Source organism: Saccopteryx leptura, chromosome 8 (genome assembly GCF_036850995.1).
Source record: "Saccopteryx leptura isolate mSacLep1 chromosome 8, mSacLep1_pri_phased_curated, whole genome shotgun sequence".
Classification (NCBI taxonomy): Eukaryota; Metazoa; Chordata; class Mammalia; order Chiroptera; family Emballonuridae; genus Saccopteryx; species Saccopteryx leptura.
Window position 1 is genome coordinate 26,253,961 of NC_089510.1, and position 23,494 is coordinate 26,277,454.

A 23,494-nucleotide genomic window follows, 5' to 3' on the forward strand; every position below is an offset into this window, starting at 1 on the left:
ACATGCCTAGCAGCAGAACTCAGGGTGCTAATTTTCTAAGTTTATGTCAGTATATTGACTCAAAGTGAATAATTAAGTGGTTCTAAGGAAAATGCCACATTAGAATAAGAAGGCCCTTTTAACAAGCCTTTCTTTGGTAGCGAATATTAGAGGCTTATGATTTAAAAATTAAATCACTACAACATTACATAATGAGATGCCTGTGTAAATTCAAGAACTTTAGTTTCTTTGGATTATGGAAGATAAGATTTGGAAGAAATCAGATATGTGTAATTTTACCAGATCAAGACTTCTCTTCTTTCTCAGTTTTTCTATTTTTTTTCATTTATAGAATGAAGTTGATGATATTTTCCCCCTTGCCATTCCCTTTCTTATTTTATTTTATGCTAAGGCATAATTAGTTACTGTCACATACTAAAAAACACTTAGTAACAAGTTATCTAGGCAACCTAGCTAGGAATTAGGATTTTGTTGTTGTTGTTGTTTGTTTTATTTTAATCTATTAAGATTATCATTTACTTTTGGGGAAAAATAAACTCTGAATAATAATAGGCTATCTCATTGCTTTATTAATTAAGTACCTACCAATATAATGGTAGTCAATTTAACAAGGCATTTGTTTTGGGGTGTTTTTTTTTTTTTTGATTCTCTCTCTTAAATAATCTTTTTATAGTCTATTTTTTGCATATTTTCTCTTTATTTATCATAACCACACATTGAAAAAATAAATCAAGCAAAAAATATATATTACCTACTATTTACTTCACTTTTAGATTATAGCTGGGATCTGTTATAAAAGGAGCAGGAATGAATTTGAGATGAACTAATTTTACTATTATACTGAATAGTAGTATTGTGTATGATTGTTTAAAAGGCAGAGAAAAGAGAAGACAGGAAAGCAATTCCACATACATATAAATAAGTACTTACACATTTAGGTATAACAGGTACAGGTGAAAACCAAAATATTTTTCTATAGCTGTTTTATTTTTCAATGTTATTAGAGCACTTTTATCCCTAGTTCCTAATATTAGCACATTTAACATTGATTTTTAACAGTTTTTTTTTTGTTTTGTTTTTTTTTGTTAAATGAGACTAGCCTTGCAGCTGCTTAGGGTCCTAAGGTATCTAGGGTGTGATTTTTTTCTTTTCTATTTTCTCTCTGGAGATACAGAAGTGAGCATGTAGGTATGAGGGTAATCACTGTTTTCTTTTACTACAAGTTTTCTTAAGCTATGACCCAAATTTGAGTAAGTTATTTGGATTTATCACTGCCATTTGAGTTACAATTAGCTTTCCATCAGCTTTTTTTTTTTTTTTAATGAGAGAAGGGAAGACAGAGAAACAGAGAGAGACAGACTGCCATATGTGCCCCAACTGGAATCCACACAGCAAGCCTCCTACTGGTCAATGCTCTACCCATCTGGGGCACTGCTCAGCAACCAAGCTACAATACTTTTAGTACATGAGGCTGGAGTCTCCTCCCAGCTATCCTCAGTAACCCAGGGCCAACACACTGGAACCAATAGAGCCATGGCTGCAAGAGGGGGAGAAAAAGAGAGAGAGAAAGAAGGGGGAGAGCCTGACCTGTGGTGGCGCAGTGGATAAAGCGTCGACCTGGAAATGCTGAGGTCGCTGGTTCAAAACCCTGGGCTTCCCTGGTCAAGGCACATATGGGAGTTGATGCTTCCAGCTCCTCCCCCCTTCTCTCTCTCTGCCTCTCTCTCCTCTCTCTCTCTCCTCTCTAAAATGAAAAAATAAAATAAAAATTAAAATTAAAAAAAAAAGAAAGAAAGAAGGGGGAGAGGTGGAGAAGCAGATGGCCATTTCTCCTGTGTGCCCTGATCAGGAATCGAACCTGGGACATCCACACACCAGGCCAAAGCTCTTCCATTGAGCCATCTGGCCTGGGCCTCATCAGCCCTTTGTGTTAAGAAACAGGCTGCGTGCTTTTATTTTTACAATTTCTTGTTTTATTTTTGAAATAAATGTTGATATTCCCATTGAATTTGATGATTTTCAATAAGAAGAAGGTATAACTTTGAGAGAGAGATATATTAGAACCTTGGGTGTTAGGGTTAATTTTTAGTAAATTATTTGACTGGTATTTCCTTGAAAGAATATTTGATTGCCTTATTTTGTTCTTTGAGAAAAGAAAGCATTCTGATTCCACAATGATTGCTAGTTGCTTTAGGAATTAATTGTCTTGTTCTAACATTTTATGCCCAAAAGGACTTCAGCTATTTGGCCTACTTTATTTAGCTTGCAATAGAAAACGACAACAAAAAAAAGCTCACTGTGGTGAGGTGGCTTTTTAGAGAACCCTTAGGCATAAATAAATTAAGTACTGTTCAGAACTCTTTACATCTCCTATCTCTTCTAACAAACATTCACATCAAATGGGATTGCCCAGAGATCCATCAGTGAATGAAGGATTCTTAGGTGCTGTAAAGCATTAAACTGTATGCACAGACTTTTGGCAACTTTAGTCCTATGCCAAACATTTTCCAGTGAGTAAAAGTTCCTGCCCTTATTTAAGACAAGAACACACATGAACTATTCAACAGTGTGAAATAGTTAGATTTATGTAAACCTTGTAATTGCAGAAAATACATGATGAAGTAATCAAATCTGTCACTAATTCTGTTAAAGTAGTTGGTCAGTTCTATCAGCTACTTGATTTCACATAATAGAAACCTAACCTGAAATATTCCAACTTTTCCATCTCATGCTGTTTATTTCAATTTTGGTGGTTTTTTTTTTTTTTGTTGTTGTTGTTGTTTTTTACAGAGAGTCAGAGAGAGGGATAGATAGGGACAGACATACAAGAACGGAGAGAGTTGAGAAGCATCAATCTTCAGTTTCTTGTTGCGACACCTTAGTGTTCATTGATCGCTTTCTCATATGTGCCTTGACTGTGGGCCTTCAGCAGATTGAGTAACCCCTTGTTGGACCCAGCGACCTTGGGTTCAAGCTGGTTAGCTTTGCTCAAACCAGATGAGCCCACACTCAGGCTGGCGACCTTGGGGTCTCAAACCTGGGTCCTCCACATCCCAGTCCAACGCTCTATCCACTGCGCCACTGCTTGGTCAAGCTGTTTATTTGAATTTTTTTAAGACTTAAAAGCTAATATATGAAATAATTCACTGCTATATAATATAGGAAATAGCTCAGTAGAGCAAAACTCAAATTATACATGTATTAAAGGATAAACTGAAACATATAAAAAATGTTCAGTTTATTGAGCCTACATCAGTTCGAGTCAGGCAGCATCAAACCAGAAGCAGCGAGGGTGACTCAGCCGACAGGAGCTAGAGAAAAAGATTTATAGAGCAGACAAAAGCGAAGCAAAGAAAATATTTTATTGTCTATTGCTTAAGCTGTTGCTTAATTTGAGAAAGTCTAGTTGTCTATTTGTGACCAGTTGTTCTTAGGTTTTGATATCTTAACCTTGAGGCATTTATAGGAATTTACTATGGCTTAGGTTTCAGTTTGCTTACATAGGCTCCCAAAGCATTAGAGCCATCTCAGTCTAATGGCTTCCTTACTTAACACATCTGTTCTAATTGTTTGAATGGGTAGAAGAGAAACCTTCTTTGCTATGGTCATTCTATGAGTCCTTTTCAATGAGTGTATATAGGAATTACAATGAATAGAAGAAGCTTTGTCCCTTGGAGTGTCTTGCTTAATAAAAACTCTTGGTTAAGCAAGAGTTAGTTGTCCTTCAAAGGGTTGCCAGGAAGAATGTCTCATGACCTATAGGAGTATTTTTTTAAGACTATAAATGTTGGATATGTTTCTTGAAGTGGTCTCTAGTTTCCTTGTACAGCCCCAGGATGGTTTAGAGCAGGGGAAATATTTGTTTGTTGTATGAGAGTTAGAGAAGATTGGTTGGTTTGCCCATGAAAGATATTCTCTAGGCCCAGAGTCCTTGGCTATCTTTAAGAATTGGCTAGTCCCAGAATGTGCAGTCTGTCCCAGGCCAGCAAGTTGGACAGCAAAACATAAAATACAGAAAATAAAGATAGAAGACCTGGTCCAGGTCTCACCAGGCAATTACTTTAATTCCTAGATGTATATATTTTTAAATCAGCAATGTAAAACTGTTGTTATTTGACTTTGCTTTAATTGCACTGATGAGGACCAAGGGAGTTAACATTTGTGAAAAATCTTTGACAAGTATGTATAAATTCAATATATAAACAGTTGCCCTCAAGAATCATTACATCTCAGGTGCCCTTGAAGTTTATGAAAGAACGAACTTTTTGTTGTATTACTAATTCTTGCTTAACCAAAACTTCTCATTGAGAAGGAAAACTTGACCATCCAAAAGTTTGTAATTCACCTATTCATTTTTTGATTCAAAGAAAACGCTTATAAAAGGACCATCAAACAGAAAAAGCTTTCTACCCTACTCATCCAGGCCATAAGAGCAGATATAGTAGTTTGCAAGATAGTATTCTCTGAAGAGCATGTATGATTTCTTTTTGCTTTACTAAGTATTTTTCTATATTAGATATATTGGTAAAATTTTTATATATTGGTTTTTTATTTTAATACCTACATACAATATTTTTAATGAGCTTGGGAGTCAGAGTTTTTTTGGGTTTAGTACCTGTTATGTCAAAGCACACGTCACCTGAATTGATCAACTTAGTAGCAAATTATTGATGGGTTTGATATATAATTCCATTGTGTAATTTCTATAATTATCAGGTTTATGTACATATAAATATTTCATAGCAGAGAATAAATTACATGTTTGTTTTAAATAAGAACAAAAAATTTTACCCATTGTGTATATGTATGTTGTACAGAGCTAAAATGAAGCAGAGTGTATGCATATAGGTGAGTGTTATACATTAATTTCTATTTACTCTTCTCCCTCTGTCTAATTGAATCCTATGATTCATTAAGGTTCAAGACCCTCATTCTTGGCCAAACCTCCAAAAACCACCCTGGTTCATGAGCCTTGCTATTTTTTGTACACTTACTAAAGCTCATGATACACTACAATGTCAGTATTTAGATGGGTCCTTTTATGTGAGTCCCTATGAGATTATTGGATCACCCCTGACAAGCAATGGGTGTGTATTCAAAATGCTTTTCACAGAATCTCACTGTTAATTCTAGAAAATACTCTCTGAAGTTCAAGAAAGCAATTTAAAAATGAAAATTTTAAATACAGATCTTTTTTAACCTTGGTAGATAATACAAATCCTTTATTTGTGAACATTTACATTAGATAATGGAAAGTATTTACTGTTTTAACAGTCTTATAGATTAAATAAAGTAACCATTCAATTAAGAACTATACTAATTGAAACTCAGCCAAGATTTATTAAATGACTGTATAGCCAATTAAAATGAGAAACTGAAACATAATATATTAAGTTACTTTATTATAGACCACTAAAGTATAATATCAAGAAATCAAATACTTATTTATAAGCCTATTTATATATGTAGCCTGTTTCCCCAAACTGGCTATAAAGTTACCAAAATGATTTTTTAATTCAAAATTACAACTATATTCAAATAAAATACAATTACACCATAAATTTATGTTATAAAAATATATAATATTCTGTGCATAAATACTGATAATAACAATTTCAAGGTACTTAAAGATTTTTATTAAATGTTAAAATTTTTAAAAAGGATAAATAAGGTTTTTCTAGTCAAATAAGTGGCAGAATGCTTGTATGTAAACACATAGAAGATATTCCAGTGATACAGCTCAGAATAAAAGCCAAAGTGCTTAAAAGCTCATAAAAGCTTTTTTTTTTCTTTCTTTGCTTCCTTGTTCTTCTTACCTGGTGTGCTTCCAGTGCCCACTCATGCTGTTCCTAGAACATACCTGCACATTCCTGCTTCAGAGTGTTTGTACTAGTTTCTCTTCTCAAGGTTCACTATCTCACCTCTAAGATATTGCTTAACTCAGTAAGGCCTTCTCTGAACACTTTATTTAAAATTGCAACACTCTTTACCTCTTCCCTGCCTTATTTCTCCCCCCTCCCCTATAATGTGCAGATTTTTCTTTTCATTGTCTCTCCTCACTGTAAGTAAGATCCATAAGGCAGGGAGGTTTTTTGGGATTTTTTTGTATTTTTCCGAAGTTGGAAACGGGGAGGCAGTCAGACAGACTCCCGCATGCGCCCCTCTGGGACCCACCCAGCATGCCCACCAGGGGGCGATACTCCGCCCATCTTGGGGCGTCGCTCTGCCACAAGCAGAGCCATTCCAGCGCCTGAGGCAGAGGCCACAGAGCCATCCCCAGCGCCCGGGCAAACTCCGCTCCAATGGAACCTTGGCTGCGGGAGGGAAAGAGAGAGACAGAGAGGAAGGAGAGGGTGAGGGGTGGAGAAGCAGATGGGCATTTCTCCTGTGTGCCCTGGCTGGGAATCAACCCGGGACTCCCTCACGCCAGGCCGACGCTCTATCACTGAGCCAACCGGCCAGGGCCGGGAGTTTTTGTTTAGCTAGTTCATGGCTATAGTCCCAGTGTCCAGAACAGTGCCTGACACATATTTCTTGAAATGATCTAAGGATTATCTATATCTATTTTCTATAAATAAATATGTTAAGATATAATTAAATAATGATAAATCTACTCAATCTCTAGCAAATTGGACATGAAGACAGATGAGTAACCAGAGTGCATTTCTCATCGGTTTAGTTATTTAATCAGATATGCCATTTTACATTTTTATAACCAGGAACTATTTAAAGTCATATATATATATATATGTATTAACTAACATGTCTCACAACAGCCCTATGAAACCAAGTACCTTTACATTAAAGAAAGCGAGTGTTTAAATTTAGTAACCCTTGCATGCAACTAATATAAAGTTAAGATTCACCAGGACATTTGTAAATCCAAAACTCATGCTCCTAACCAGATCATTGGTAAAATCCTGCTGGCACATTGCTTTAACTAACTTCATTTGTATTCTTATTGTTCATTTTCTTTTGCAAAAATATAAAATTTAGAAAGCAATAATTTCTGTTTAACCACTGTAGTTTTATAAACATTTAGTTGTTGTTGTTATTATTTTTGCAGTGGGATGCCATTACTGAAATGGATGAACACAATAAGCCCATTCACACATACCAGGTGTGCAATGTGATGGAACCAAACCAAAACAACTGGCTTCGTACAAACTGGATCTCCCGAGATGCAGCTCAGAAAATTTATGTGGAAATGAAGTTCACACTGAGGGATTGTAACAGCATCCCATGGGTCTTGGGGACTTGCAAGGAAACATTTAATCTGTATTACGTGGAATCTGATGAGTCCCATGGAATTAAATTCAAGCCAAGCCAATATATAAAGATCGATACAATTGCTGCTGATGAAAGTTTTACTCAGATGGATTTGGGTGATCGTATCCTCAAACTCAACACTGAAATTCGGGAGGTGGGGCCTATAGAAAAGAAAGGATTTTTTCTGGCTTTTCAAGACATTGGGGCATGCATTGCCCTGGTCTCAGTTCGTGTTTTCTACAAAAAGTGCCCCTTCACTGTTCGGAACTTGGCCATGTTTCCTGACACCATCCCAAGGGTTGACTCTTCCTCTTTGGTTGAAGTAAGGGGCGCTTGTGTGAAGAGTGCAGAAGAGCATGACACTCCTAAACTATATTGTGGAGCTGATGGAGATTGGCTGGTTCCTCTTGGAAGGTGCATCTGCAGTACAGGCTATGAAGAAATCGAGGGTTCTTGCCACGGTAAGAAACATTCAAAGAATTTTTTATACATTTAAATGATAGTTTTTATTTAACTATAGAACTATTCCTTTCACATTCTTATGATAATATAATACTTATAGTTTTCCAGATGCAATGGTTTTTTTCATTATGTGATTTATTTTATGAAGGCTTATTAATATAATAAAGTTATACATTTAAAATATTTACATATCCCTGATAAAGATAATCTGTATGAATTGTGTTTGAATTTAAAACACATATAAAGAAATACAATGATTGCTTGATAAATAGTAACAAAGTAGAGATATTTTTTCTCAATAATAAATTATTTATAGTTTTATTTTCTATAGCCCTGCATTGAATTTATTGACTTCTTTTGTTAATTCTGTATTCCTAGTCATTAAAAAGGATGAGAATAAATAAGAAAAAAAACATACTTTTGTGAACATAATGGTCATGGATAATATGTGTGAATATTTAAAGATTTTATGTATTTATAAAACACTTCGGTTTTTGAATGTTGAAAAGTTCACTAGAGTCTTCAAAGATGTACATGTTGGTCATTTGAAAATATCAATATTTGCATAAATAATCTGTAGTATATTTTTATAAAGCATGAGCTAGTTTTCTCCAGTATTGAAATTATATTTCAATGAAGTTTATAATATAGATTCAATATTACTTTTTTATCCACTCATAATAAGGATTTAGAATAGAACAAAAATAAGTCACAAATGATCCTTTATGGGGACTGTATAATATATTTTAATTGGAAAATATAAAAAATTTATATATAAGTAATTATTTAATGAAATTAAGAAGACAGAGCTTGTTATAAACATACTAGACATACTATGTGTAGTTTTATCATATTTTAAAATAGAAGCTGGACACTAATTGATAAATATATAGTTTTGAAATATTTAAAGAATAGATTCATAATCTAACAATTTATGTGATTAGCTGTTATTAAATATTTGTATTTTTTCATGGTGTTGACCACAGAATTATAAGAACTGACAGTCACTAATGACTAAATAGGGTTTTACTTAATATGTTTGTTCTGTGAAATTGCACTCATATATATTATATATATATATACAAAATAAGTAATGATCATTATAAGCTTATCTAGAGCTACTTCTAGACTCATCAGTTTTTATAACTTGTTACCTTTATTATAATTTATTTGATTGAAATGTGTGGCTACAGTATATGTTCTTGATGTTTTATTTCCTATTTCCCTTTTCTATCCCCTGATAATATTTTTTATCAGCAAGCTATCTCATAATAAAATCTCTGAATTACATATAATTTAAATGGAAGGTTAATTAGAATTTATATGAATAAACCATACCTCAAGTAGTTATGCGCCACCAGATGTATATATACAAAGACACACACATATGTATGATTTTCTTTTGTTTTAGTTTGCTTAACTAAACAAATTGTTAGAACAATTAATTTATTAACATTTTATTTTATATTTTTAGAGAGAGGTAGAGAGAGACAGATAGACAGGAAGGGAGAGAGATAAGAAGCATCAACTGGTAGTTGTGGCATTTTAGTTGTTCATTGATGGCTTTTCATACATGCCTTGAAGGGGGCCTCCAGCCAAGCCAGTGACACCTTGCTCGAGCCAGTGAATCTGGGCTCAAGCCAGCAACCGTGGATTCATTTCTATGATCCCAAGCTCTAGCTGGCAACCCTGCACTCAAACTGGTGAGCTTGCATCAAGCAGGATGAGCCGGCACTCAAGCTGGCAACCTTGGGGTTTCGAACCTAGGACCTCAACATCCCTGTTTGGTGCTCTATCCACTGCACTAGCACCTGGTCAGACTAAGTTATTAACATTTATGAATACCTACTATCTGTTCATCACTTTGGTATTTTGTGTATATATATATATATATATATATATATATATATATATATATATATATATATATATATAAAGTATATGTTTCATGTTTCAGTTTTTATTGCTATTGAGACAAAACAACCAAACACTCATTAATATAAAACCACAATGATGTATTATTTCTCAGGGCTCAGTAGCATAGTTCCGATTAATGTAGATCAAACAGAGGTTACTCATGCACCTGTTTCCAGCTTGGAGCTTGACTGGGATTGAAAATTTCAAGATCTTTTATTTTCTAGGACCTTTCTCTAGATAGCCTCTCATCGTTTAAAAGTCTAGTCCAAGCTTTTTTAACAATAAAGTGGCTAGCTTAAGAGAGAGTACGTCACATGGCCAGGTGTAAAGTGAGTATACACAGTGGATGAATACCTGGAAGTATGTTTATAGTAAGCTGTCATTTTGGTAGTATACCACAGTTCATGCTCTAGTTTCTCATGATTACTGTAATGTTTCTCTTTCATGCACAAAACCCACACCCTACCAAAGGGTTATCCCATTATGCCATTGTGTTGAAATCCAGAAGAACATCATTGAAATCAGTTCCAGATGTGAATGAAGCTAAAGCTCCTCTTGACCTGGAGAACTAGGAACTAGAATGAAACTTATTGTTCCTCACATACATAACACACGTGGGACAGATACAGGGACAGGGACAGGATAATTGTAAAAGAGTCCCCACTTTCCAAAGGCGGGTACACAGCAGTCACTGGTTCTTTGTGACTCTAAAATTTAAATAGATGTTATAAGGATCCATTACTGTAGAGGCAAGGAATGTTTTTGATTGAAGCCCAGTTCTGCTCTCTAGGAATGGTGCTCTATGGCTCTAGGCTTCATCACTCTGCCCTCTGAGTCATCCTGCTCATTTATAAGAATCACCCATGTGCTAGTTGCCAGTTTCAACAGCTGAGAAACATTTTTTATTTGGTCCACAACATTGTGAGCTATTTTTTCTATTTTCCAAAATTTAATGGGTATTATGACCTTTTCTTATCTTGTATAGGAATTGCTTTACTTTTCTTTGTTTCTCCACTCCTTACTACCCTTCCAGCCTTTACAAACTGTTCAGTTCCAAAGACAGTGCCTCATATTTAGGTTTATTTTGTTTTTTGTTTTGTTTTATTTTGTTTTGTTCTTGCTGTAGTAGCATCCCTTGTTTTATACAAATTATTTACTTAACAATATGGAAATGCAGACTGGGCTCAGCTGGGTGGTTCTTCTGCTGGTCTTCTCTGAGGACCCTCATTCAACTGCAGTGGGATGTTTAACAAAGTTGGATTCTGATATGGCTTCACTCCTATGTGGAATATTTGAGGCCCTAAGGTTGCTTACTGTGTAAATCCTGATAATTTTAATGTCCTTCACTTAGGAAATTATTCCAATTTTTTTCTTTCTTTCTGGCATAGCCATTCAATGCAGTTATTCACCGTAGCTTTTTAAAGGTCTTCACAATTTGATGCTCTTCTAACTTTTTCAAATTCTATCTCTTCTTCCATTTTTATTACTTTTGAACAACATGCATATTTTGTATTTCTTGCTTTTTAAAATATTTTATCTAGATGCCTATTATTTCTTTTTCTTTTTTCTGCGATGGAATTTTTTCATCCTTTAAAGTCTAGCACAGATGTTATATATGTGGGTCTACACAAAGTTAATCCTTCTGTCCTCTGTACTATAATTTTACTGATTATTTATGTATCTGTATCACCAAGGCTGTCAGATAAAAGAGTTGTATTTGAAAATCGTGTGTGTAATTAAAGGTAAAAATTTATTGATGCAAATGATATTAAAGACCTGATAACCAGGCTCTCCTGAGTAAAGAAAGACAATATTGATATACCTATGGTTTGCCCAGCTTTTTCTTACTTCTTGAAATAGAAATGTTTTCTTATGGAGAGGTTATAGTGTTTTAGGTCTAAAAACCTTAGGAAATACTTTTATCTCTTATTTTATGAATCAGGATACTAAGTTACTGAGAACAATGTTATTCTTTTAGGCAAATTAGTAACTCATACTAGCCTGAGAAGTAAAGCCCAGATTTTTCTCAACCTGGTCTTTGTACATTTTCTTTCCATAATTCTTTTCCTTCTTCTCTTTCTCACTTCTAACTTTCTTTTTGTTATCTTTAATTTCCTCCAAGTCATCCTTACCCTCACCTTGACGCTTCCCTACCAGCCAGACAGTGCACAGGAGCCCTAAATTACTGATTATTAACTAGGCCCTTCGCCCTGTATTAATTTTCTGGAGTCTGATACAGGTACTAATAGAACAGTATCTACACATCCACTTTGAAATTTAGGCTACTAATAATGATGAAAAAATATATAGATTTATCTGGAACTTGCTGTTAGAGATGATAAACAGGAAAAATATTTTATTCTAAAGGTGCTACCACTGAATCCAGAATATGTGACTCCTTTCACTATAATATTGTCAAGGTCTATCTAGACCCAAATTTTAGAAGCACAAAAGAAAGAGGCATTCTAATCCTTGCTATAAATCAGGTTTAATTAGATATAAATATTATATTAAGAAGATACATTAAAATGTAAAGCCAAGCACAATAATATAGGTTATTCTACCACACATAATAAGTAGTATTTTATTTTAGCTCAAATCTCAACTTTTTTTTGTAACTATTTTTATTTTATTTTATAGGTTCGTAATTAAAACTATCATACTTAAGCATATCAATGTTACAGACTTAAGTTATTTTTAATTAATTTATTTCACTAAGGGTGTGAATTTAAAATAACATCGATACATAAATCATTAATTTACATCAAATAGTCTTTCTTTTAAATTATTTTAAAATATTTTAACACTATGGGAGAAATAATTAGAAATAATTGACATGCAGTATTGAATGCAACCTTTTTTATTTGTGAGTAGTGATGTGACTTATGAATCCTTAATAAATTCTTCTTGGAAAGTAATTTGGAATAAGAATAAATTTCATCAAGGTAATGGTACTTGTATTTAAAGATACTTAGTTAACGTTTAGGATTTTAGACCTGCTAGAAAATACATATTTATATTTGTATTTATTTTTATATTTGTTTATATATTATATCAAGTGGTACGTAAAAGCTTAAAAGAATATATCCTTGCCATATATATAATTTTCCCCCCTCTAATTCTGTTTTAAAATTCAGGAGGAAAAGATATTGTCAATTCTTGGACCATTGCATTATTGTTCACAGAAGTAAATGAGATATTCAGGGCCTTTGGTGACATACCTATTGATTTGCTCTCCTGAAGAATATTGTTATTAAGCTTTCATGGATCTGTCCTCTGTTGCAGTTCAGAAACACTTATGATTTGTGTTTATGATCGTCTGTCTAATCATGTTATCAGAAATGACTGTTGAAGCAGAGAGCATCAAGAAATTTTGAGACACCAGAATTTGCAGGCATTTAAAAAGGGGGTTTGAGGATATGATGAAAAACTGAAACGTGAAATTCGCTTGAGTCAGTCAGAGCCTCTTCTGACTCATGTTTTTAGAGATATTTTTTAGTATGCTACTTTAACAATGTTTTTAATAGTGGCCTAGCCTGACCTGTGGTGGCGCAGTGGATAAAGCGTCGACCTGGAGATGCTGAGGTCGCCGGTTCGAAACCCTGGACTTGCCTGGTCAAGGCATATATGGGAGTTGATGCTTCCAGCTCCTCCCCCCTTCTCTCTCTTTCTCTCTCTCTCCCTCTCTCTCTCTCTCTCTCTCTCTCTCTCTGTCTCTCCCTCTCCTCTCTAAAAATGAGTAAATTAAAAAAAAATAGTGGCCTGATAATAACCTGTTTTTTTTAATTTTTTCTTTTTTTGTACCTTTCCACAGAAGAAGAAAACTATAATGGCCTATAGCCATGGGATATGACAATCCCTACTGTAGGATGCCTGTCTATTCTAAGGAACCATCATGTAAAGTCTAGGACTAGAGAAAACAGATTAACTTAATATTTTATAGGCTTCCAACAAGCTTATATATATCTTGCTGGAGTAGCTATTATTAATGTGAATCTTTGATTTTAACGTAAGATGGGATGGCCTATGCTACTTGAGATTTAATGTCCTTATATTCTTAAAATCTAATTATAGGTGAATATATTCATATGTAATTATAGATTGCTAAATGTGAACTACTTTGCCATGCATATGAAATATTAGAGTTGAGTATGTAATTTTCAGGATTATTTTATAAAATAAATAGCATACATTGCTTAGGTAAATGTTTTTATTTATGATGGTTGCTGTTTTGTTCAACATTTCTCTGGCATATGTTGAGTTCACCATAAAATTTCTCTATATACCTATTGGTGAGATATTATAATAAATATTTGCTTAAATGACCCATTTTTGATTCAATGAAAGAGTTACTTGGTCTTGATAGATTATTACTTTAATGTTGCATTGTATATTTCTGTTAAATTTGTTTTAAATTGGAATGAGGAAAGTTTATGCAATGCAATGAATTACAAATTTGTTTTAAACAATGTAAAAAGGTAAAATAATTAGATATATGCACTGTTTTCTTGGGTGAGAAGTTTAAATATTTGAAAGATACATTGATTTAGAGTTGTAAACAAATTACAGGCAAAATTCTTGTTTGTCACTTTGAACTTAGCAAAAATAAATATAAATATTACATATAAAATAATAAATGGAATGACAAATAGAAGATTATTTGAAAAAAAAGACAATAAAGGAGAGCAATTTTTCTGGAAGATATTAAAATATATCAAGAAAAAAGTATTTGAAACATGTAATATATACTCCCATAGAGGAATATTTATCAAAGTTACCAAGTACAAAGGGGAAAAAAGTAGACTAAGTTACATGAAATAGTTTAATGCATGATAATATAGAGACCACTAATGGGAAGACTGAATGGATTATTTAATAAAATGGATTATACTTTATAGTGATTGAGATTGGGGAGAGAAGAGCAATAAAGATTTGGTGTAGGCCAAGCACTACCATCAATTACTAAGCCCCCGAGGAGTTACCTTTGATATTGAAGGTATCTTTAGAATGTGGGTAATTGGCCTCCTTTGTACTTTAGGGATCTATCTATTTAGGGCAAGAAAAGTACCACAGAGAATTTCTCATTGCAAAAAAATGAAGCCTAAGGCAAAGTTAAGAACAAAAAATTTCTGACCTGTAGGATACAAATTAATACTTCCATGGAAAAGTATAATTATAATAAAACAGTATTTTTAAAGGAAAATACTAAATAATACTAAAGTATATAAGGATGAAATTTTACAAGAAGGGACAGTGATCTTTGAACTGTAGATACTAGTAATGCTTATACAATTTAATGGTTTGACTGCTAAGTGGAACACACATGATGTAATTCTTATACCTACTAATGTAATATTGAAGAAATCTAACATTGTATGCAAAATGTCTCTTTAAATGAATACTACTTTTCAAAAGGATAATGATCAAAGTGTATAAGAATTCCTAAAGGAGATAGCAATGTTTTTTTGAGAGAATTTCCCTCAGAATGATAACAATTAATCTTTATTTATTTATTGTTTGATGACCATAGAGTAGTAGTATTTCATGAGAAATGTTATAACTTTGTTATGACAGTTTGACTCATCCCAGACGGCCAGCATTTCAGATTTGTCTTATATTTATTCATGAACAGGATGAAAGTGTTAATTCTAATTAAAATTATGTGTATCTAGTTCAATAATAGGTTGAGTGAAGCCTCTAAGGATAAGTAAATTAAGTTTAAGATTATTATTTTTTTTTTTTGTATTTTTCCAAAGTTGGAAACCTGGAAGCAGTCAGACAGACTCCCGCATGCGCCTCACCAGGATCCACCGGGCATGCCCACCAGGGGCAGATGCTCTGCCCATCTTGGAGTGTCGTTCTGCTGCAATCAGAGCCATTTTAGTGCCTGAGGCAGAGGCCACAGAGCCATCCCCAGCGCCCGGGCCATCTTTGCTCCAATGGAGCCTTGGCTGCGGGAGGGGAAGAGAGAGACAGAGAGGAAGGAGAGGGGGAGGGGTGGAGAAGCAGATGGGTGTTCTGTGTGCCCTGGCCGGGAATCGAACCCGGGACTCCTGCACGCCAGGCCGATGCTCTAACACTGAGCCAACCGGCCAGGGCCAAGATTATTATTATTTTTGTGTGTGTGTGTGACAGAGAGAAAGACAGAGAGAGGGACAGATAGGGACAGACAGGAAGGGAGAGAGGTGAGAAGCATCAATTCTTTACTGCAGCACCTTAGTTGTTCATTGATTGCTCTCTCATATGTGCCTTGACTGGGGAGCTACTGTACAGCGAGTGATTCCCTACTCAAGCCAGCAACCTTAGGCTCAATCCAGTGACTTTGGGCTTCAAGCCAGTGACCTTTGTGCTCAAACCAGGAATCATGGGGTCATGTCTATGATTCCGCACTCCAGCCAGCAATCCTGTTCTCAAAACTGGCAACTTTGCAGTTTTGAACCTGGGTCCTCTGCATCCCCGTCTGACCCTCTATGCACTGTGCCACTGCCTGGTCAGGCAAGTTTAAGATTATTGACAAAAGTTTTATGATTGCAGAAGAAAATTACTACCAAATGATTGACTTTTGTTGGTCAACATTTTTAATTCTTTTATAAAAAATTTTGAGTTAAAGTTAGGAGTTAAAAAAGAAAATAACATTATACATAGAAGGTATTATAGAAAAGCTTATATATTAAAAGAAAAGCAAGGGTAAGAATTTATATTGAGAAAGTTAGTGTAAAGCTAACAGTGTAAAATGATTTTTTTTATAGGTCTATCTCTAAACAGGGCATAAAACCATCAATTGAACTTATCCTATTATACATCTCTTTGCTTTTCCAAAAGACCTGAGGGCTTGAATTACAGCTAATTCCATTTCTTAATACAGGAGGATCATCTGGGTCTATCAGGACCATTGTTTGTTTGTTTTTGTGTATGTGTGTCTGTGTTTTCCGTCTGGACCATCTTAAATGCCAAAATAAAGATGGTTTTCTAATAAAAGTGTTTTCTAAGGGCAAAACAAAAGTCATTAAGGCTTTCCAAATTTCCAAGTTGTAACAATTATAATATCAAAAGGAAAAAAACACATATATATGTAATATATATATATATATTCAATTAGAATAAGATGTGTGTGTGGAAGGCTGAGAGCTCATAAAGGATAAGTTAAAACTCGCAGAACGGAAGGGGCTGGGAGAGGAGTGGACCCTGCTGGCCACAGCGGGCTGTAGAGCGCAGCGCGCCACATCCAGAAAGCGCAGCTGCCTCAATCCCTCAAATGGCTCCCGGTTACTGAGAGCGTTACCTGGTTCATTTGGCTCACAGGAACAGGTAATTTTTTTAAAATTAGAAACTGAACAGTTTCACTGATAGTAGATCTGTCAGAAGTGGTATTTTTTAATTAAAAGAAAAAATTTGGCCCTGGCATGTTGGCTCAGTGTATAGAGCATTGTCCCGTGGGCAGAAGTCCTGGTTCGATCCCCAGTCATAAAAGAAGGTACATAAAAGAAGCTCCCATGTGCTTCTCTCCCCCTCCCTCTCCTTCTTCTCTCCCTCTTCCCCTCCCACAGCCAGTGACTGAATTGGTTCCAGCATGGCCCTGGGGCTGAGAGTGAGGAGTGCTGGTGTATCCTGATTGGGGGGGGGGGGGAGCATGCAGGAGTCGGCCTCACTATCTCCCCTCCTCTCACTTAAACAAAAAAAAAAAAAGAGAGAGAGAGAAAATTTAAAGAAATTCAATGTAAAATCATTCTCTCAGAATGGCTTTGGGTATTGCCTTTCTTTGGAATAGTTGCATCACTTGAATATCTTGAAATTTGTCTATGATTTCCTCCCAAACAATAATACTACCTTGATTAATCTTAAAATAAAAAAAGAAAATCTCAAAGTGGTGAATGAAATAAACACTTAGGATTTATGTCTTATTAAAGTAGCTTAATATCGGTGTTGGTTGTCTAAGAAATTCCCTGCCTGTGACTGTTCACGTAAGAAATACAATGAATTGACTGGAAATAATGTGGATCCACCAAGAAAAAAAAAGGAGTATAATGATAATGAATTAGGATTAATTCAATTTTGTATTGTAAAATTTTATAACCATATTTTCTCATTCAATGTGTATAGCAAGTAATTTAAATGATGGTCTTAATTATTGCTACTGGTTAAATAATTATTTCTGTCATTTATTTATTTGCTACACCACTGTTTATATGATATTTGATACTTTTTATATTCAGATAGTCATTTATATAGAAATCAAATTGTGCAAGCTGCTCATTATGATTTCAAACAATTAATGCATCTTCCAACAATCAAATCAATACTTCTTATTTTAATAGAGAAAATATAAATTTTTGTCAATTTTAATCCAAAGCTATTTCTCTGAGAATCAATATTTTTATCAGAATCTATAATTTAAAAGTTTTCCTCATGCTGTTATATATATTAATTTAGAACTCTTTTGTTTTGATCATTCAAAATGATTTCCCCCTCACATTTCATTCTTTTTAGGGGCATATAAAATATATTTCCTTACGAATTACTTGAGTTTTCATAGAAATAAACTTTTTATAGAGATTATTACCTTTTTAATAAGAATATTTCAATTTCAGTAAAGAAATATATTGAATATAAAAAAATATAATAATGGGAATGGAAAGAGACTTTGCTTCGGACAATGGGCATACAATGCAGTGTGAAGATGACGTTTTATTGAGTTATTTACTTGAAACCTATATGGTTTTGCAAACTAATGTCACCCCAATAAGTTTAATTTAAAAAAATTTTAATAAGTTATATATTTAAATTATGAAAGTTTTATTATTTTAAAATAAAATGTCTGAAGTTCATTTAAAAATCAAGATAAGTATAAAAGTTATAACAGCTTAATGAAGTATAATGACAAACAATAAACTTTACTCTAAAGGATGCAATTTGCTAACTTTTGCTTTTTATATATGACCCTGAACCCATCACCATAATCCATATAATGAACATCTTTATCATACCTAAATATTTTCTCATTCTCCTTTGTAATTTCTTCTTGTTCTTTCTGTAAACAAGCACTGTGGCTCTCTATATACATTAGTGTCTATATTATAGTTCACATCTTCTATAATTTTTATATTGCATGGATCATATAGTATCCACTTTTGCCTGGATTTTTTAATTCAGCATAACTATTTTGACATTTATCCATGTATTTACATTAATTACATTTTTGTTTAGCATTAGAACATCATTTGTATATACCACAAATTGTTCATCCTTTCATTTGTTAATAGACACTTTAATAATTTTCTGGGTTGTTGTTTTTTTTTTTTTTTTGGCTGTTACAGAATTGCTATGAACATTTATGTACAATTTTTTAATTGACCAGATGCTTTTATTTTTTTTTCTCAGTAAATACTGTGAATGGAATTGCTAAGCCATATAATGGGTGTATACTTATATTTAAAAAAAATACCAAATTGTTTTCCAAAGAAGTTGCTCCATTTTACTTTTTACTGGCACTATAGATTGTTAATGGTTCTATATCCTCACCAGCGTTTTATGTTGTCATTCTTTTTTATCTTTTTATTTTAAACATTCTGCTGCTATGTAGTGGTATCTCATTATGGTTTTTATTCTCATTTTCCCAATGATTAGTGAAATTGAGCATCTTTTCATGGTTTATTTGTCATCTCTGATGAAGTATTTATTTAGATCTTTTTGCCCATTTCGTTTGATTACGTATGACTGAGATTGAAAAGTTCTTTTATACATTCTCAAAACTAATTCTTTATCAAATGTATTATTTGAACATATTTCCCCTCATTCTGTGTCTTGGCCTTTCATTTTCATAACAGGATCTTTCAAAGAACAGAAGTTCCCATAATGAAGTCCAATTTATTGGTTCTTTTTTGTTTAATGAGTACTGTTCTTTTTTTTTTAATTTTTATTTATTTATTTTTTACAGAGACAGAGAGTGAGTCAGAGAGAGGGATAGACAGGGACAGACAGACAGGAATGGAGAGAGATGAGAAGCATCAATCATTAGTTTTTCATTGCGACACCTTAGTTGTTCATTGATTGCTTTCTCATACATGCCTTGACCGTGGGCCTTCAGCAGACCGAGTAACCCTTTGCTGGAGCCAGCGACCTTGGGTTTAAGCTGGTGGGCTTTTGCTCAAACCAGATGAGCCTGTGCTCAAGCTGGCGACGTCGGGGTCTTGAACCTGGGTCCTCTGCATCCCAGTCCGACACTCTATTCACTGCGCCACCGCCTAGTCAGGCTGTTCTTCTTTTTTTATCCTAACCCCAAAATATTTTTCTATGCTTTGTTCTAGAAGTTTTATAACTTTTCTTTAAATTTTTATTTTCATAGTAATACTGAGCTCATAGAATGTATTGGATTGTATTTTGTACTTTTCAGTATTTTGGAAATTTTTGTTCAGAATAGGCATATTTATTTTTTAAATGTCTGGTAGAATTCACTCATGAAGCCGTCTGTGCTTTAATATTGTTCTTATATCCATATACATTTGTGCTGGTCACTCAACTACCTAAGTACATGAGAGACTAATGAAGATATCAGAGTTATTTCTCTCTTACTAATAAATCTCCTCTTTAGTTTTAGATAGATATAGATGTAGATAGATATAGATAGGTATAGATATAAATAAATATAGGTATAGAGCAGGGGTCTCAAACTCGCGGCCCGCCCACCAATTTTGTGCGGCCCCCAGACTAATCAAACTTCGTGGATTAGTCTGCGGGCCGCACAAAATTGGTGGGCGGGCCACATGCGGCCCGCGGGCCCGAGTTTGAGACCCCTGGTATAGAGTATATATGTATATAGATAGGTATTTATTACATTTTTCCTAATAAATGTATTCATTTATCATGGTTATGTACTTGTTTCAATTTGTTTAGTTAGAGAAACCATGTGTGATATTTGAACATAGACCTGACAAATTGAATCATTGACCCCCAATTCTTCACTCCTTGTTGTATTCAAGCCCTTTCCTCAGTTCTTCCCACTGAGGGGCAAGTGTTTTTCCAGACTCCTTAACTTTGGCCTCAGCTATATGACTCTATTGGCCAATAGAGTAAAACCCTAGTAAAGCTGCCACTTCTGATCCTGTGTTTCAAGAGACCTAGCTTGGTTTTTGTTTGTTCTCTTGCACCTCTGCTCATACCATCATTAGCGCTCTACTAGTATTCACTGGAGCAGACTGAGCCCAGACTGTAACAAGGAGCCAAGCCCAAGCAGCTCCACAGGTTGAAGCAGAGTCATCCTGCCAAGTCCAGATCAGAGTACCCCAACAAAACCCCCAAATGAGGAGGTGAAAAATACAGATAGAGCTGAATCTGCTGACAATAATAAGGTATCAGTAACACATACGAAAAGCTAACACATCTGGCCATTATATCAAAATGATAAGGTAACACATCATTTAACCCTGGCCAAGCTAGAAAAAATATATCCTTTCATGGAAAGTCCAGTTTATCAGTAACTGAAATGGGCCTGTATGTACCTAAGTATGTTGGAACAAGGATAAAAGGTTAAAAAAATAATGCAAGATGACAAGTCAGAACTGTAATAATCAATGCAAACAAGGATGGAAAATTAAGAATAATATTATTATGAAAATCCATAGGGGTTTGAAAGTGAGAAATGGAAATATGTTATCTAAGATCATGGAGTAAAAGCCCTGTGGGGTACATAGAAGTTACACACATAGGGATTAACATGGTGGTACACAGAAGTTACACATACAGGGATTAACACTGGTCCAATACAGTAACTTCTAACCACATGGGTAAAATGGAACCTGTACAGAATGGAACCTGATGAAAGTGTTAAAACCTCCTTTAGGGCTTGTTTTTTTAAAAATTGTCTTTATATAATTGAATAAAACCTTAATATGACTTTCTCAACAAAGCTTTTCTTCATTTTAATAAATCACAACTTGTAAATAAATAAGTAAACTTTTAATCTAAATATCTAACTCTGTGGTTCCTGCCTGCCTGTTAGATTTAGGATACTTGCAACTAGAGTGGGCAAAATAAAGCAACTGACACTTTCTTTTACCTCATTAATTCATCAGCAATTTCCACATTTACTCCAAATTTATTCCTTCCTCTTGATCAATCTCATACATTTAGTCGATTTAGTCTGTATTGAAACAGCCTAACATTTCCACATTTGAACTCCAGCAATCTATTTTCCTAAGAACAGCTACTTTTTTCCTTTATTTTCCCTTGGCTTCATGTTATCATTAAAACAAAATTCCAGTTCATGTTCATGGCTCAGTAGGCCTCCCCTGACCCTGTTCTAGCTCTTGTCTGCCTCTGCAACTTTATCTCCTACATTTGCCACACTTTATATGGACTAGAGTCCTACACACATCACATTAGTTTTTAGAACTCTCTCAGCTGCTTCCGTTCTTAGGGACTTTGCATTAGTTGTCTCTGTCTTAGATATTTTTCCTTCTGTATTCATCTGCTAGGGCTGTCATAACAAAATACTATAGATTGAGTTGCTTAAACAACAGATATTTTTTTTCTCACAGTTCTAGAAGTCCAAGATGAAGGTGTGAGCAGAGTTGGTTTCTGGTGAGAGATCCCTTCCAACTTACAGATGGCCACCTTCTTGCTGTGTCCTCACATGGCTTTTCCTCTGTGTACACACACTTCTGGTATCTCTTTCTCTTCTTAGAAGGTCACCAGTACTATTGTATAAGGCCCCACCCTTACAATCTCATTTAACCTGAGTAACCTTCTTAAAGGTTCTGTCTCTAAACATAGTCATATTGAGGTTCACCTATGAATTTGGGGGAACATAGTTCAGTCTAGAACACCTTCTCTCCCTCCCTACCATTTCTGTTATCACATGGCTAATTCCTTTCACTTTACAGGTCTTATTTCCAGTATCAATTCTTCATAAATTTCTTTACTAATTATGCTTTATCCCTAGTGTAATGTAACTCTACAGCACTAGGGACATGATTAGCTCTGTTCTCTCATTACCAAGATCACTGTAATCAGAATTGTGCTTATTCAACATTTGTTGAATACATGCATTCTTCCAGTGCTCTGGTTTATGGGCCATAGTTATTTCTGGGTGTGCCACACACTTTAACAATACATCTCTTATGCCATTTTTCAGAGGTATATGTATACACCTGAGCTTTATGATTCATGCTGTTATCCAGAAATAAAGACAAAATGGTAATCTAGGTGTACCACTGAATAGAGTAACTGGCTAATTGAGGAGTTACAGCCTGTTGTTATGTAAACATTATTTTAATCTTTCCAATAATCGCCCCAGCTACATTATACTGACATTTCCCTTTTTCTCGATTTTTCAGTTTCTTAATTGGGAGCAATTTCCATGACTTTTTCTTGGACAGATGTCATAACTTTTCAGTAATTTGGGCTATTAGTTTATTCTATTACTTATTTCAATTGAAATTTCAATCTCAAATTCCACACAAAGCTTTTCTGTACCTACAATCTGTGCTAACAGCTCTTGTGCTTCAAGAGTACTGGGGTATTAGAAGCCTTCTAGACCAGTGGTCCCCAATCTTTTTTGGGCCGCGGACCAGTTTAATGTCAGAAAATATTTTCACGGACCGGCCTTTAGGGTAGGATGGATAAATGCACAAAATAAAATTATGCGACCAGCATAAAAACTGTGGTATTTTAAAATATAATTGTTGAACTTACGAGACAAGCATCAAGAGTGAGTCTTAGATGTAACAGAGGGAATCTGGACATTTTTAAAAAATAAAACATTGTTCAGACTTAAATATAAATAAAACGGAAATAATGTAAGTTATTTATTCTTTCTCTGCGGACCGGTACCAAATGGCCCACAGACCAG

General features: G+C 34.5%; 1 protein-coding gene across 2 annotated transcripts in view; it reads left to right on the forward strand.

The window, feature by feature from the left end:
* The window catches only part of EPHA6 (EPH receptor A6), an 883,820-nt gene that overhangs the window by 146,215 nt on the left and 714,111 nt on the right, over positions 1–23,494 (forward strand). For both annotated transcript variants that reach the window (XM_066348030.1, XM_066348031.1), the window contains one exon: positions 7,067–7,730. In XM_066348030.1, coding sequence (XP_066204127.1) covers positions 7,067–7,730 — 664 coding nt within the window. The remainder of the gene's footprint in view (positions 1–7,066; positions 7,731–23,494) is intronic.